This window comes from Mustelus asterias, chromosome 1, assembly GCF_964213995.1.
Source record: "Mustelus asterias chromosome 1, sMusAst1.hap1.1, whole genome shotgun sequence".
NCBI lineage: Eukaryota > Metazoa > Chordata > Chondrichthyes > Carcharhiniformes > Triakidae > Mustelus > Mustelus asterias.
In genome coordinates, this window is record NC_135801.1 from 142,460,432 (window position 1) to 142,474,197 (window position 13,766).

The 13,766-nt window shown below is 41.8% G+C and overlaps 1 protein-coding gene across 1 annotated transcript in view; it reads right to left on the reverse strand.

Annotated features, from left to right (window-relative positions):
* Positions 1-13,766, reverse strand: part of LOC144498467 (methyl-CpG-binding domain protein 2-like) — a 111,731-nt gene that overhangs the window by 9,105 nt on the left and 88,860 nt on the right. Inside the window, exon 6 of the mRNA XM_078219633.1 lies at positions 12,886-13,014. Coding sequence (XP_078075759.1) covers positions 12,886-13,014 — 129 coding nt within the window. The remainder of the gene's footprint in view (positions 1-12,885; positions 13,015-13,766) is intronic.

Consider the following 13,766-nt stretch of genomic DNA (forward strand, 5'->3'; position numbering starts at 1 on the left):
ACAGTTTGGAGGTCAGGGAAGAGGCCCCTGAATTTGAAACGGAGAGGTCACAACTCAGAGGGTTGGCAGAGCGGGCCAGGTAGGGGGTTTGGTTTTGAGGCGACCAGGAGGATCAGGGAATGGGAGGTTTGTGTAGCAAGGTCTGTGGTGGAGAGGTACTGTAAATAAAAAGTTACATTTTTCTTTCATATTTTTAAACTTATTTTCTTTAAAACGTGTTTCATTTACCAAATGTAGGAACATAATGTAAAATATTTCCAATTAGAGGGTAGAATGTTTTAATTTTTTTCAGATAAGGAAGATCCTATAGAACCTAACTACAGTATGTTTGACTTAAACGTGTGATATTCAGGAATGCAACTACAACATTAAGTGAAGACTTCTTGCAAGATATGAAGGCTGTGCAACCATTAGTTGGACTTGGCAACTACCTCATTGAGTTCTGGCCAAATTTGACTTCAGAGTGTGAACCTTTAGGCTAACACACGGCAATGGTGTTGCAGCACCGAATAAGCAGCAGCTTTCAGCTACATCAAACAATTGACAACAATACTAGTGTTGAGGTACTATAATGTCAATGATAAAGTCATTCTGCACTGTGATGCCAGCATAATGGGATTTAGAACAACTCTCCCACAGCCAGGACAATCAGTTGCATTTCCATCCATGGTGTTAACACAAACTGAACAAAGCTCCATCTTTGAGTAATGTATTGGTTATTGTATTTGCTCGAGAGTATTCTAACCAATGCCCATTTGGGAGAGAGAAAATGACAGTTCGTCCGACCACGACCAATCCAAAGTAATTTTTTTCAAACCATTTCCACCTGCTCCAAAGCGTCTGCAAAAGTTGTTACTTTGTTTGCAGAGGTTTCATTTCCAGGTAAAGTACAAACAAGGAAAGCAAATGAATATTGCTGACATGCTTTTGAGAACTTGCTGCACTCCCTTTGAAGGAAGTTGCTGATGCTCGTCCAAGAATGTGAAATCCTCCAGATTGAATGAGAAGCAATAGTACAATATGCTGTGGGAGGCATCAACCCAACAGAGACAGTGAATCTGACAGAGAAATAACTTGCTCAATCAAGAAAATTTCACAACCAGGTGCAACTCTTCAAGTGCTCCAGGAAGCAGTGAGAAAAGGATGACCTGAAACTATTTAGGACAAACCTATTGCCATAAGAGAGTCCTAGACATTCATGGATGAATTGGTAGACCATCTTGAATGAAGGAATTAGTCATTATTGATAGAGATGAAAAAGAGAAGCTCATCCCGCAAGCCATCAAAAAACCGAGTGTAGTCTGTATAAGACAAGAAAATGCTCTAGTGGCCAAACATGAGCAATGAGATTAAGAACTGCACCAGCCAGTGTAATGCTTTTAATGAACAGCAAACCAAGCAAGGTAAAGAGCTGCTCATGACATCCCAGACAGACCATGGATGAAGCTTGGAACAGACCTCCTCATAGAATCATTGAATCCCCACAGAGCAGAAAGGGGGAATTTGGCCCATCCGCATCTGCACCAACTCTTTGATAGAGTACCCCACCCAGGCCATATCCCTGTTAATCCCCCTAATCCACACATCCAGGGACAATAAGGGGCAAGTTAGCATGGCCAATCGCCCTGACCTGCACATCTTTGGACTGTGGGAGGAAACCTGAGCACCTGGAGGAAACTCACACAGACACGAGGAGAACGTGCAAACTCCACACGGACAGTTACCCGGGGCCGGAATTGAACCCGGGTCCCTAGTGATGTGAGGTAGCAGTGCTAACCACTGTGCCACCCACAAATCATCAGTCGTACAAATGAATGCCTCCCAGGAATAGAGTATCACGTCATTGTTGACTACTAGTCAGACTACTGGAATTGGGCCAGTTGATGATAACGGCCAGAGAGATTGTGGAAGGTCTGAAAGCACACTTCAGTCATCATTGCAATCCTGACATTGTGAGACGAGACAATGGCTCTTTGTTTATGAGTGAAGAATTCAGACATTTCATGAATGATTGGAGAAATTCAGCACTACATATTAAATGGAAAGGCTGAGGCAGCAGTGAAAGGGATCATTAAAAAAATTGAGTTGATCCAGAACAGATGTGTACAAGGCATGGGAAGTAACCCAGTCTAGCGACTAATGCCACACCGCACCCAAACTACACCTCCAATACTAAACTACCAAAGCCAGAATTACTAACATGAGTGAGTGACAAATACAAAGTGAAATGACAGTCAGTCAAATTTCACTTTGATAAAACTGACAAATAGTTGCCAGAGCCGAGGGTTGGTGAGCCAGAGTGCAAACGTTCAATGCACTCAACCAAAGTTAGCCCACTTGGCAACTTTGAACCGGTGTAGAGCAGTTGTCACCTTGAACACACGCTGTGAAAATGAATAACGAGATGTAAGCAACTGCAGACATACAAATGCAACCGGAGAAGCTGCTTCTTCACAGCAGACAGCTACCGAGGAAGAGTTGATTTCACAAAACTGAACAAAGAGCTGGACAACCTTCAGTCCCAGAGGGCAAAAAAGGCAACAGATCAGCAGCAACAATTGTTACCGACATTCCCCGGAGAGTCAATGTAACCCACAGAACCAGCAGACACCAGATGAACAGCCAATGACAACTTGAACATGTAGCATTAGAAGACCTGAATGCTTTGAAGATTAAGTGTGTAACCTCGGGCCAGTGGTTTTAGCTGGGGGAAGGGTAATTATGAGGCTATTAGGAGAGAATTAGGAAACATAGGTTGGACTAGGAGATTACAGGGACTGGGAACGTCCGACATGTGGAGTTTTTTCAAGGAGCAGCTACTGCGAGTCTGTGATAGGTATGTCCCTGTCAGGCAAGGAGGAATTGGTAGGGCTAGGGAACCGTGGTGCACCAAAAAAGTTTCTTTGTTGGTTAAAAAGAAAAAGGAGGCTTATGTTCGGATGAGACGTGAGCACTCGGGTAGTGCACTAGAAAGCTTTAGATTGGCTAAGAGGGAGTTGAAGAGCGAGCTTAGAAGGGCTAAAAGGGGACATGAGAAGACTTTGGCGGATAGGGTTAAAGAGAATCCTAAGGCGTTCTATAGGTATGTCAAGAACAGAAGGTTGGTTAGGGCAAGTTTAGGGCCAGTTATAGATGGCAGAGGGAAGTTATGTGTGGAACCGGAGGAGATTGGTGAAGCATTGAACCAATATTTCTCTTCGGTGTTCACGCAAGGGGACATGAATATAGCTGAGGAGGACACTGGGTTGCAAGGGAGTAGAATAGACAGTATTACAGTTGATAAGGAGGATGTGCAGGATATTCTGGAGGGTCTGAAAATAGATAAATCCCCTGGTCCGGATGGGATTTATCCAAGGATTCTCTGGGAGGCAAGAGAAGTGATTGCAGAGCCTCTGGCTCTGATCTTCAGGTCGTCGTTGGCCTCTGGTATAGTACCAGAAGATTGGAGGTTAGCGAATGTTGTCCCATTGTTTAAGAAGGGGAACAGAGACTTCCCCGGGAATTATAGACCGGTGAGTCTCACTTCTGTTGTCGGCAAGATGTTGGAAAAAATTATAAGGGATAGGATTTATAGTTATTTGGAGAGTAATGAATTGATAGGTGATAGTCAGCATGGTTTTGTGGCAGGTAGGTCGTGCCTTACTAACCTTATTGAGTTTTTTGAGAAAGTGACCAAGGAGGTGGATGGGGGCAAGGCAGTGGACGTGGTATATATGGATTTTAGTAAGGCGTTTGATAAGGTTCACCATGGTAGGCTTCTGCAGAAAATGCAGATGTATGGGATTGGGGGTGATCTAGGAAATTGGATCAGGAATTGGCTAGCGGATAGGAAACAGAGGGTGGTGGTTGATAGTAAATATTCATCATGGAGTGCGGTTACAAGTGGTGTACCTCAGGGATCTGTTTTGGGGCCACTGCTGTTTGTAATATTTATTAATGATCTGGATGAGGGTATAGTTGGGTGGATTAGCAAATTTGCTGATGACACCAAAGTCGGTGGTGTGGTAGACAGTGAGGAAGGGTGTCGTAGTTTGCAGGAAGACTTAGACAGGTTGCAAAGTTGGGCCGAGAGGTGGCGGATGGAGTTTAATGCGGAGAAGTGTGAGGTAATTCACTTTGGTAGGAATAACAGATGTGTTGAGTATAGGGCTAACGGGAGGACTTTGAATAGTGTGGAGGAGCAGAGGGATCTAGGTGTATGTGTGCATAGATCCCTGAAAGTTGGGAATCAAGTAGATAAGGTTGTTAAGAAGGCATATGGTGTCTTGGCGTTTATTGGTAGGGGGATTGAATTTAGGAGTCGTAGCGTTATGTTGCAACTGTACACAACTCTGGTGCGGCCGCACTTGGAGTACTGTGTGCAGTTCTGGTCCCCACATTACAGGAAGGATGTGGAGGCTTTGGAGAGGGTGCAGAGGAGGTTTACCAGGATGTTGCCTGGTATGGAGGGGAGATCCTATGAGGAGAGGCTGAGGGATTTGGGATTGTTTTCGCTGGAAAGGCGGCGGCTAAGAGGGGATCTTATTGAAACATATAAGATGATTAGAGGTTTAGATAGGGTGGATAGTGATAGCCTTTTTCCTCTGATGGAGAAATCCAGCACGAGGGGGCATGGCTTTAAATTGAGGGGGGGTAGTTATAGAACCGATGTCAGGGGTAGGTTCTTTACCCAGAGGGTGGTGAGGGATTGGAATGCCCTGCCAGCATCAGTAGTAAATGCGCCTAGTTTGGGGGCGTTTAAGAGATCCGTAGATAGGTTCATGGACGAAAAGAAATTGGTTTAGGTTGGAGGGTCACAGTTTTTTTTTTTAACTGGTCGGTGCAACATCGTGGGCCGAAGGGCCTGTTCTGCGCTGTAATGTTCTATGTTCTATGTTCTATGTGTTTAGGGACAAAGTGGGACAGGATTGAATGAAAGGTTTTCTGGTTCATACACAAAAGCAGTATAATCAAGAACCCCATGCACCCTGGACATACTCTCTTCCACCTTCTTCCATCAGGAAAAAGATACAAAAGTCTGAGATCATGTACCAACCAACTCAAGAACAGCTTCTTCCCTGCTGCTATCAGACTTTTAAATGGACCCACCTTATATTAAGCTGATCTTTCTCCTCACCCCATCGGTAACTGCAATGCTATATTCTGCACTCTGTCCTTTTCTTCTCCCCTATGTACTCTATGAACGGTCTATTTTGTCTGTATAGCACACAAGAAACAATACTTTTCACTGTATCCCAATACATGTGACAATAATAAATCAAATCCATGACAAAAATAAGATCATAATGAGTACATGGAAGATCCACTGATTTTATACACACATACTATCCATGACCTGATAGCCATTACAGAAACCCCATATAAACACCAATTCCTTAGGCAAATGTTTCGTAGTCGTTTGTCAAGATGACAAACATGGTGAGCTCAGAACATCATAAGAATGATTCAGGTAGGAAGGAGGGGAAAAACTAAAGACAGAAACTGACTAGGAAGGGAAAAAAAGGCAAATTAAGTTCACTGAAGAAAATATGAACTAAGAAAAGCAGTTAGGTGCATGTAGAGAAGTGAGAAAAACAAATAATGAGCAAATAATGGAAAAAAGTTAAAAGATTTGAAAAAACTGCACGAGGTTAACTGTCAGGGTGGAATTCTTTAGGGAACAAATAAAAGGAAAGCAGAGAACAAAGGAAAATGTAAAACAGAAAAGATTGAGAAGAAACAAAAGTAAAAGTAAATTTATACCAAATGACAACATTTTAAAAATCAGAAATGCAGTCACGATTGGTTATAAAACAACTGCTAGCAAGATGAAAGTAGAATTTTACACTTCAATATTTTTGTTACTATGCCAATGTATTCAAATTAACATTGCAGCAATTATTCCAGCATATTACAAGGCAAGGATCACAGGGGCCTGCAAGTAAACATGTAAATTTACAATAGAGTAACACGTTTACAAAGACACATTGACCCTTGACACATTTCAATTTTGAAGTGGGGGTCTATGAACAAGACCATAAGGATGGCCAACATATTTTTTAAATAAAGCACATAACCTAATATAAATGATAATTCAAAACAATGGCAGTGTGATGTTTTGCACCATACAGTAGCAAGCCCTTAGTTCTTGCTTGTGATTTCCCACATTGTATGCTATCGATCTTAGCTGGAGGCAATGTCAACACTTGCCATGCTCACTTATCCTCTGACAGCTGATTCGAGCAGAGCCAGCCTGATCATCCACTAAGTTGCACAACTCCAAGTTATGTATCAACATTCACCCTCTGGTTGTCATGTGATTGTTTAGAGGATGGGGGGTGGTGGGTAGAGTAGGAAAGAGATTGAGGAGAAATGAAAGTAATGAAGGGAACTGGATAAAATTTTCAAAATGACAGAATATATTCATTTCTATTAAAGGAGTCCACCTTTGTGATTTACAGCACAATAATAGCACCTGGAAAGTTAAAGCGAGTATAGTATAACTAAAAGCTTACAGGCAACGGAAGTAATTACAGTGACTTTATGGCATTTGTGAATGTGTGAAAATAAGATAAAGTGAGAAAATCAAGCTGAGAGCAGAAATTTTAAATCTGTTCATCAGCAATCAGAGAACGCATCTCTGTGAGTTTTTTTTTAAAACTTCCAAAGTCTTCATCTGTTGGCTCTGGCTCAGTGGAGCCTTCTTGGCTCTAAGTCAGAAGGTTGTGGGTTCAAGCCCTGTTCCAGAGATTTGAGTATTTACATATGCTGTCAGTTAGGCCAGGGGTCTACAACCGACAGCTTTGGAGCCACAAGCGGCTCTTTTAACATCTCATTTGTGACTCTGAACCTTTTCCAGTGGGTTCATATTAATTTTATTTAGACTTTTTTCACATTAAATCAAGGAAGTTAAGAGCCTGCACTTTCTATGGTTTCAAATTATTTTTTCGCCAAACCATCAGCTGTGTTCTAAATAAAACTATTCAAGTGGTACAGTGAACTACATCATGGTTACAAATCATGCCAATGGTTTGATGTACTGGTTTTGTAGTTCTGACCATTATTGTTTCTAATATAACTGAAATGATAAATTATTCTGTGTGTGATCAGCAGCTTTTTAAAGAATTATGATTTATAAAAAATGCGAATTATGCATTCTACCAGAGATACTTGGCAATCATTTTTGAAATATTTAGTTTTTGTCATGCGGCTCCTAACAGTTTTTGATTTCGGCAATGTTTTTAAAAAAAGATTTTTCTGGTTAAAAATGGTTGCCATCTTTGATCTGGATAGACACTTCCATGTAGTACTGAGAGAATGCTGATCTGTTGGAGATGCCAGCGTTTGGATAAAAAAAACAGGCCCCAGGCTGCCCTCCCATGGACACAAACCATACCATGGCACGCTTTTAAAGAAGAGCAGGGGAGTCGCCTGGTTTTCAGGCCAAAACTAAGTGTTCAACAAATACTGATCAAATCACATCAACTGGCCATTATCACGGTGATGTTTGAGGGACCTTGTCAGTTGCTAATTGGCTGCCATATTTCTTACTTTAAAACAGTGGCAACAACGCTTCAAACAGCACATCAATTGGCTCTAAAGCCCATTGGTACGTCCTGAGATCAGAGGTGCCAAACAAATGCACGTTTTTAAATTTTCTTTAAGCACGTGGCCATGCAAAATGAAACTGAACACACCACAAGAAGAAGTACTAATGATGAGAGCCAGTTGTACACAAATCTTAAAAAAGGGACATGACTGGCACTTAATATCACAGAAAAGTAGCTGAAATATAAGGCACGCCCACGTCTTTAGTAAACCTAATCTCTGATTAGCGAGTACACTTTGCATGCACTCAACAACTGTGAAACCCCAAGTGATTATCTCACACCACTGAAGTTTGCATATTGTTACATATAGGAATGGAAACTGGATTGCAAATAGTGGGTAGAACAACTCTGTAATTTACATTTGGAAGATCACCTACCAACAAAATAAAACTAATTTAAAGATCTCATAACCCTCAAGTACAGCTTTTAATTATTATTCAGTTACGAGATGTGGGCTTCGCTGGCTAGGCCACATTTATTGCCCATCACGAGCTACCTTCTTGAACCACTGCAGTCCATGTGGTGTAGATACATCCACAGTGCTGTTTGGAAGGAATTTTGATCCAGTGGCAGTGAAGCAACAAAGATATAGTTCCAAGTCAGGATGGTGTGTGACTTGGAGGGAAACTTGCAGATGGTGATGTTCCCATGTGACTGCTGTCCTTGCCCTTCTAGGTGATAGAGGTTGCAGGTTTGGAAGCTGCTGCCGAAGAAATCTTGGGTGAGTTACTGCAGTGTATCTTGTAGAGGGAACACACTGACATCACTCTGCGTCAGTGGTTGAGGGATTGAATGTTTAAGGAGATGGATGGGGTGCCAGTCATGTGGGCTGCTTTGTCTTGCTGCTTTGCTGTTAAGCTTAATGAGTGTTGTTGGAGCTGCACTCATCCAGACAAGTGGCGAATATTCTATCACACTCCTGACTTGTGCCTTGTAGATGATGAATAGGCTTTGGGAAGTCAGGAGGTGAGTTACTCGCTGCAGAATTCCCAGTCTTTGACCTGCTCTTGCAGCCAAAGTATTTATATGCCTGTGCCAATGGTATCCCTCAGGATATTGACAGACAGGAATTCAGCGATGCTAATGCCATTGAATGTCAAGAGCAGATACTTAGATCCTCTCTTGTAGGAGATGGTCAATGTCTGGCACTTGTTTAGAGAGTGAATATTACTTGTCATATGTCAGTTCAAGCCCGAATATGTTTTGCTGCATCTGGACACGGACTGCTCCAGTATCTGAAGACTCACAAATGGTGCTGAACAGTGTGAACAACCCAACTTCTGAACTTACAACAGAGAGAAAGTCATTGATGAAACAGCTAAAGATGTTGGGCCTAGGAAAATGTTGGAGAAGATTCTTAGAGATAGGATCTATACACATTTGGAACTGAATGGTTTTACTAGCGACAGAGAGCATGGTTTTGTACGAGGGAGGTCATGTCTCACTAATTTGAGTTTTTTGAGGAGGTGACAAAAATGATTGACGAGGGAAGGGCTGTGGATGTTGTCTACGTGGACTTTAGTAAAGCATTTGACAAGGTCCCTCATGGCAGGCTGGTGCAAAAGATTAAATCACATGGATCAGGGCCTGATTAGCAAGTTTGCGATTGATACTAAGATTGCTAGAATTGCAGATAGTTATTAAGATTGTCAGAGAATACAGCAAGATATAGATAGGCTGGAAAATTGGGCAGAGAAATGGCAGATGGAATTTAATCTGGACAAATACGAGGTGATGCATTTTGGTAGATCAAATTTAGGTGGGAGCTATAAAATAAATGGCAGAACAATCAGGAACATAGACACACAAAGATCTGGGCATGCACAGATTAAAAGTGGCAGCACAAGTGGAAAAGGTGGTGAAGAAAGCACATGGCATGCTTGCCTTCATCGGACGGGGCATCGAGTATAAAAGCTGGCAAATTATGTTACAGTTTTATAAAACATTGGTTAGGCCTCATTTGGAAAAGTGTGTCCAATTCTGGTCACCACACTACCAGAAGAACATGGGGGCTTTGGAGAGAGTGCAGAAAAGGTTGACCAGGATGTTGCCTGGTATGGAGGGTATTAGCTATGAGGAGAGATTGAATAAACTGGGATTGTTCTCCCTGGAAAGGCGGAGGCTAAGGGGCAATCTGATAGAAGTTTATGAAATTATAGGGGGTATAGATAGGGTGAATAGTTGGAAACATTTTTCCCAGGGCAGAAATGATCATTACATGGGGGCTCAAGTTCAAGGTAAGGGGGGAAAAGGTTCAGTGGAGACGCGCGGGGGAAGTTTTTTCTTTTTGTTTGTACACAGAGGGTGGTGGGGGCCTGGAATGCATTGCCAAGTGAGGTAGTTGAGGCAGATACATTAGCAACATTTAAGTCTTATCTGATAGACACGCGGACAGACAGGGAATAGAGGGATACAGGTGGTTGGTCTAGATAGAACAACAAGATTAGCGCAAGCTTGGAGAGCCGAAGAGTCTGTTCCTATGCTGTATTGTTCTTTATTCCCGGACGAACTCCTGCAGTGATGTCCTGAAACTGATATGATTGACCACCAACAACCACAACCATCTTCCGTTGTGCCAGGTACGACTCCAACTGATAGAAGGTTTTCCCCCTGATGCCCATTGATTTTGCTAGGGGTCCTTGATGCCATACTCGGTCAAATGCTGCCTTGAGATCAAGGGTAGTCTCTCTCAACTCATATATTTTTAATACACATTGTTATCGCAATAAACTCCGTCATGGGCACAACCTCAGGCTAAAGGGACGATCCTTTAAAACAGAGATGAGGAGGAATTTCTTCAGCCAGAGAGTGGTGAATCTGTGGAACTCTTTGCTGCAAAAGGCTGTGGAGGCCAGGCTATTGAGTGTCTTTAAGACAGAGATAGATAGGTTCTTGATTGATAAGGGGGTCAGGGGTTATGGGGAAAAGGCAGGAGAATGATGGATGAGAAAAATATCAGCCATGATTGAATGGCGGAGCAGACTCGATGGGCTGAGTGGCCTAATTCTGCTCCTATGTCATATGGGTGTCTGGTAAAAGCATACCTCTACACTGAGTAGGACTATTCCAAGGTACGATAATGTGTTTTTGTTTATCACAGCATCTAGTAAGTTATTTTAAACTTACCCCAATTTTCAGCTCTTAATCTCCCTCCTAATGCTTCATTATGTGGTAAGGCGATCTCAATAGTTACCCCAGAGATCATTCCTGTTAGATCCCTGAGTTTCAGCCAGTGTCATCCAAGTTTAAGGACCATCACAGCAGTGCCTAGCCCTCTCACCAGGATGCATGAATGGGCGGGGGTGGGGGGCAGAGAGAAGAGAGGCGCAAACAAAAAAAGGGCAGAGAGAAAGGGTGAAGAAAGAGCGAAGGACATGAAGGAAGAGAGGAAAAGAGTTGAACCAACTGTTCCCCTACCCTGCAAGAAAATTACTTTTATTTAAAATGAATTTATATTTTTGTTCTACAAGGCGGAAGGAAGTTTGTAGCTTTTACATCATAGTGGAGGGCAATAGCTTTATACATTTAACAGACCACCACAGTATTTCAGAGTCACAGACAAAAAGTAGTACAGTGCAGAAAAGGCCCTTCGACTCATTGAGTCCACACCGAAAATTACCACTAAAGTCATACTAATCCCATTTTCCAATACTTGTCCCAGATCCTTGAATGTTAGGATTTGTGAATTGGATGAGGATTCAAGTCCTCATCCAAATACTTTTTAAAGGTTGCAAGGTTTCCGGCCTCCACTACCTTCCCAGACAGTGCATTCCAGATTCTCACCCTGAGTGAAAAAATCTTTTTTCAAATCTCCTGCCCCTCACCATAAAATTATGCCCCCTCGTGATTGATCCCTGAACAAAGGGCAACAAGCTGCTTCCTATTCACCCTGTCCATACCCTTCATAATCTTATACACCTCAATCATGTCCCCCTCAGCCTTCTCTGCTCTAAAGAAAATAATCCAAGCCTATCCAGTTTCTCCTTAAAGCTCAAATGCTCAATCCCAGGCAACATCCTGGTGAATCTCCTCTGTACGCCATCTGGTGCAGTCACATCCTTCCTATAGTGAGGTAACCAGAACTGCACACAGTACTCCAACTATGGCCTAACCAACGTTCTGTACAGCTCCAACATAACCTCCTTGCTCTCATACTTACTGCCACGATTGATAAGTACCCTATCCACCTGCTCTACCGTCTTCAGGGATCTGTGAATAAGTACCTAATAGGTTGTCCTCTACACATTTTTAAAACTGAATTTCTGTGCACTGTTTTTTAAATGTCGCAGATATTTCCTTGGTTTTCCTCTGTGCAATGAATGTACCAAATTATCTTACACTTTGTGTTAACGTTAGCATTAAATCTAAAAATAGGTCCAAATATAAAATAAAATCCCACTGATTTAGTAATACAATGGGGAAGATGCTCAAAGTGGCATAGATTTATTTTTTAATTAGTCAGAATATCGGAAATTTCAGTGCATTTTGGAATATAATGCAAAAGAAATATTTCATGACCTTTATAATTACAAACCAGTTTATCATGGCAGCCCAATGACTAATCCCCCAAGTCAGTGTACAAATTTACTGCATTTTGAAAAATTGGAACAGCACAGAAAAAATTAAAATAACAACCCTTATCATTCTTTTTGCTCTGTATTACAGGGTTGAATCTTATTTAAATGCTGCTAACACCACTGCAGGAAAATGACTTGAAATGACATGCCACATTTATTCTCAAGGCTGAAGTTTGAAAATGCCTTTGAAGGCACCAACTTTTGAAGGTGAAATAGCTAGGGGAGAAAATCACAGCTGTCAGCTTCTCATAGCAACCTTGTTTCTCCCCCTTCAGTTTTAATCAATCTTACCTTAAGCTATCCTTCCCTTTAAGTCATTTTAAAATGTGTGTAAAAAAATCCATACAATGTACAAAATGCATAACAACTTACCTTGGAAGGATAGAATAAACACAATATTCCATAAAAAGACATCTCTCAATCGCGTATGTACTTGTTAAATCAATGACAAGAGACAAGGTCAGCAAAAAAAGTTAATGAAAACACTATGTACCTGTTTCTCACAAGTAATGATGAAGCTTCCTCTTTAAAAGGGTACTCAACGTGCCTATAGATCAATTCAGGAAGATTGGATACTATGGATCTGGCTGATGTAGCCAAGGTGCCCAAACCAGTTGCTTTCTTTTGGGTCCAGGCGGTTGTTAGTCCCATAACAACTGTCAGGTGAGGCCTCCCCATGGTGCTCAACCATATTACTCAAGCTGCAATGAAAGTCTTACCCTTGTACATCGCATTGTTCTCGGTCCACATCCCTTTCTTCTGTGGCTTCTTCCGCTCGTGCCAACTCATCTGCCATTAGAGCTTCCTCCAATTTCTTCCGCACTTGTTGTACTCGCTCCTCCTGTTTCCTGCAGTATAGTATACAATTTTCCATTTATTTTAGAGAATGTTTACCATCCTACATTTACTCATGCAGTGACTTAGCAGTAGAAAAATCAATTTTAGCCAGTGCGATATGCATTAGAAGTTGCACCGAAAGTGAAATAAACCCCTCCGTACTGAATTCAGTGCACTGCATTGTCAGCAGCAGCATACCCCTAAAGCACAGACATTATAAGAGCTACATGAGGGTTCAAATAACACAGTGATTCATAATGATGGGTTGCAACAACAGACTATATGGCCTGTTTCCAGACTATATAGGAAAGTGTTAAGTACAAGTTAAAAAAAGTTCCTCACTTCCAATGTTCTGTGCAAAGTCGCAGTGGAGTTCCGTGTAGGCATCTGCTACAAGGGCTCTGCCGATATTACTATTTACATCATCAGTACAAAGGAGGTTATGTCAACACTGAGTAAATCATCACAAACATACTATGTGTCACAAGAATGCCAATGTCAGGGGAAACAACAACTTTATGCCATTTGAGAAGAGAGTGCTGACTGGTCGGCAAGTGGACTCTAACCTTGCCCATGGAGAATCCACCAGTTAATAGTGATTGACAATTAACTGCTGAGCATTGTTTTAAAATTTAAATCACAACTTGACTGTAATTGGTCAAGGCATTGAAACAGAAAGATAGAAAATAGGATAAAATCAAAATACTGCAGATGCTGGAATCTGAAACCGAAAGAGAAAATGCTGGAAAATCTCAGCAGGTCT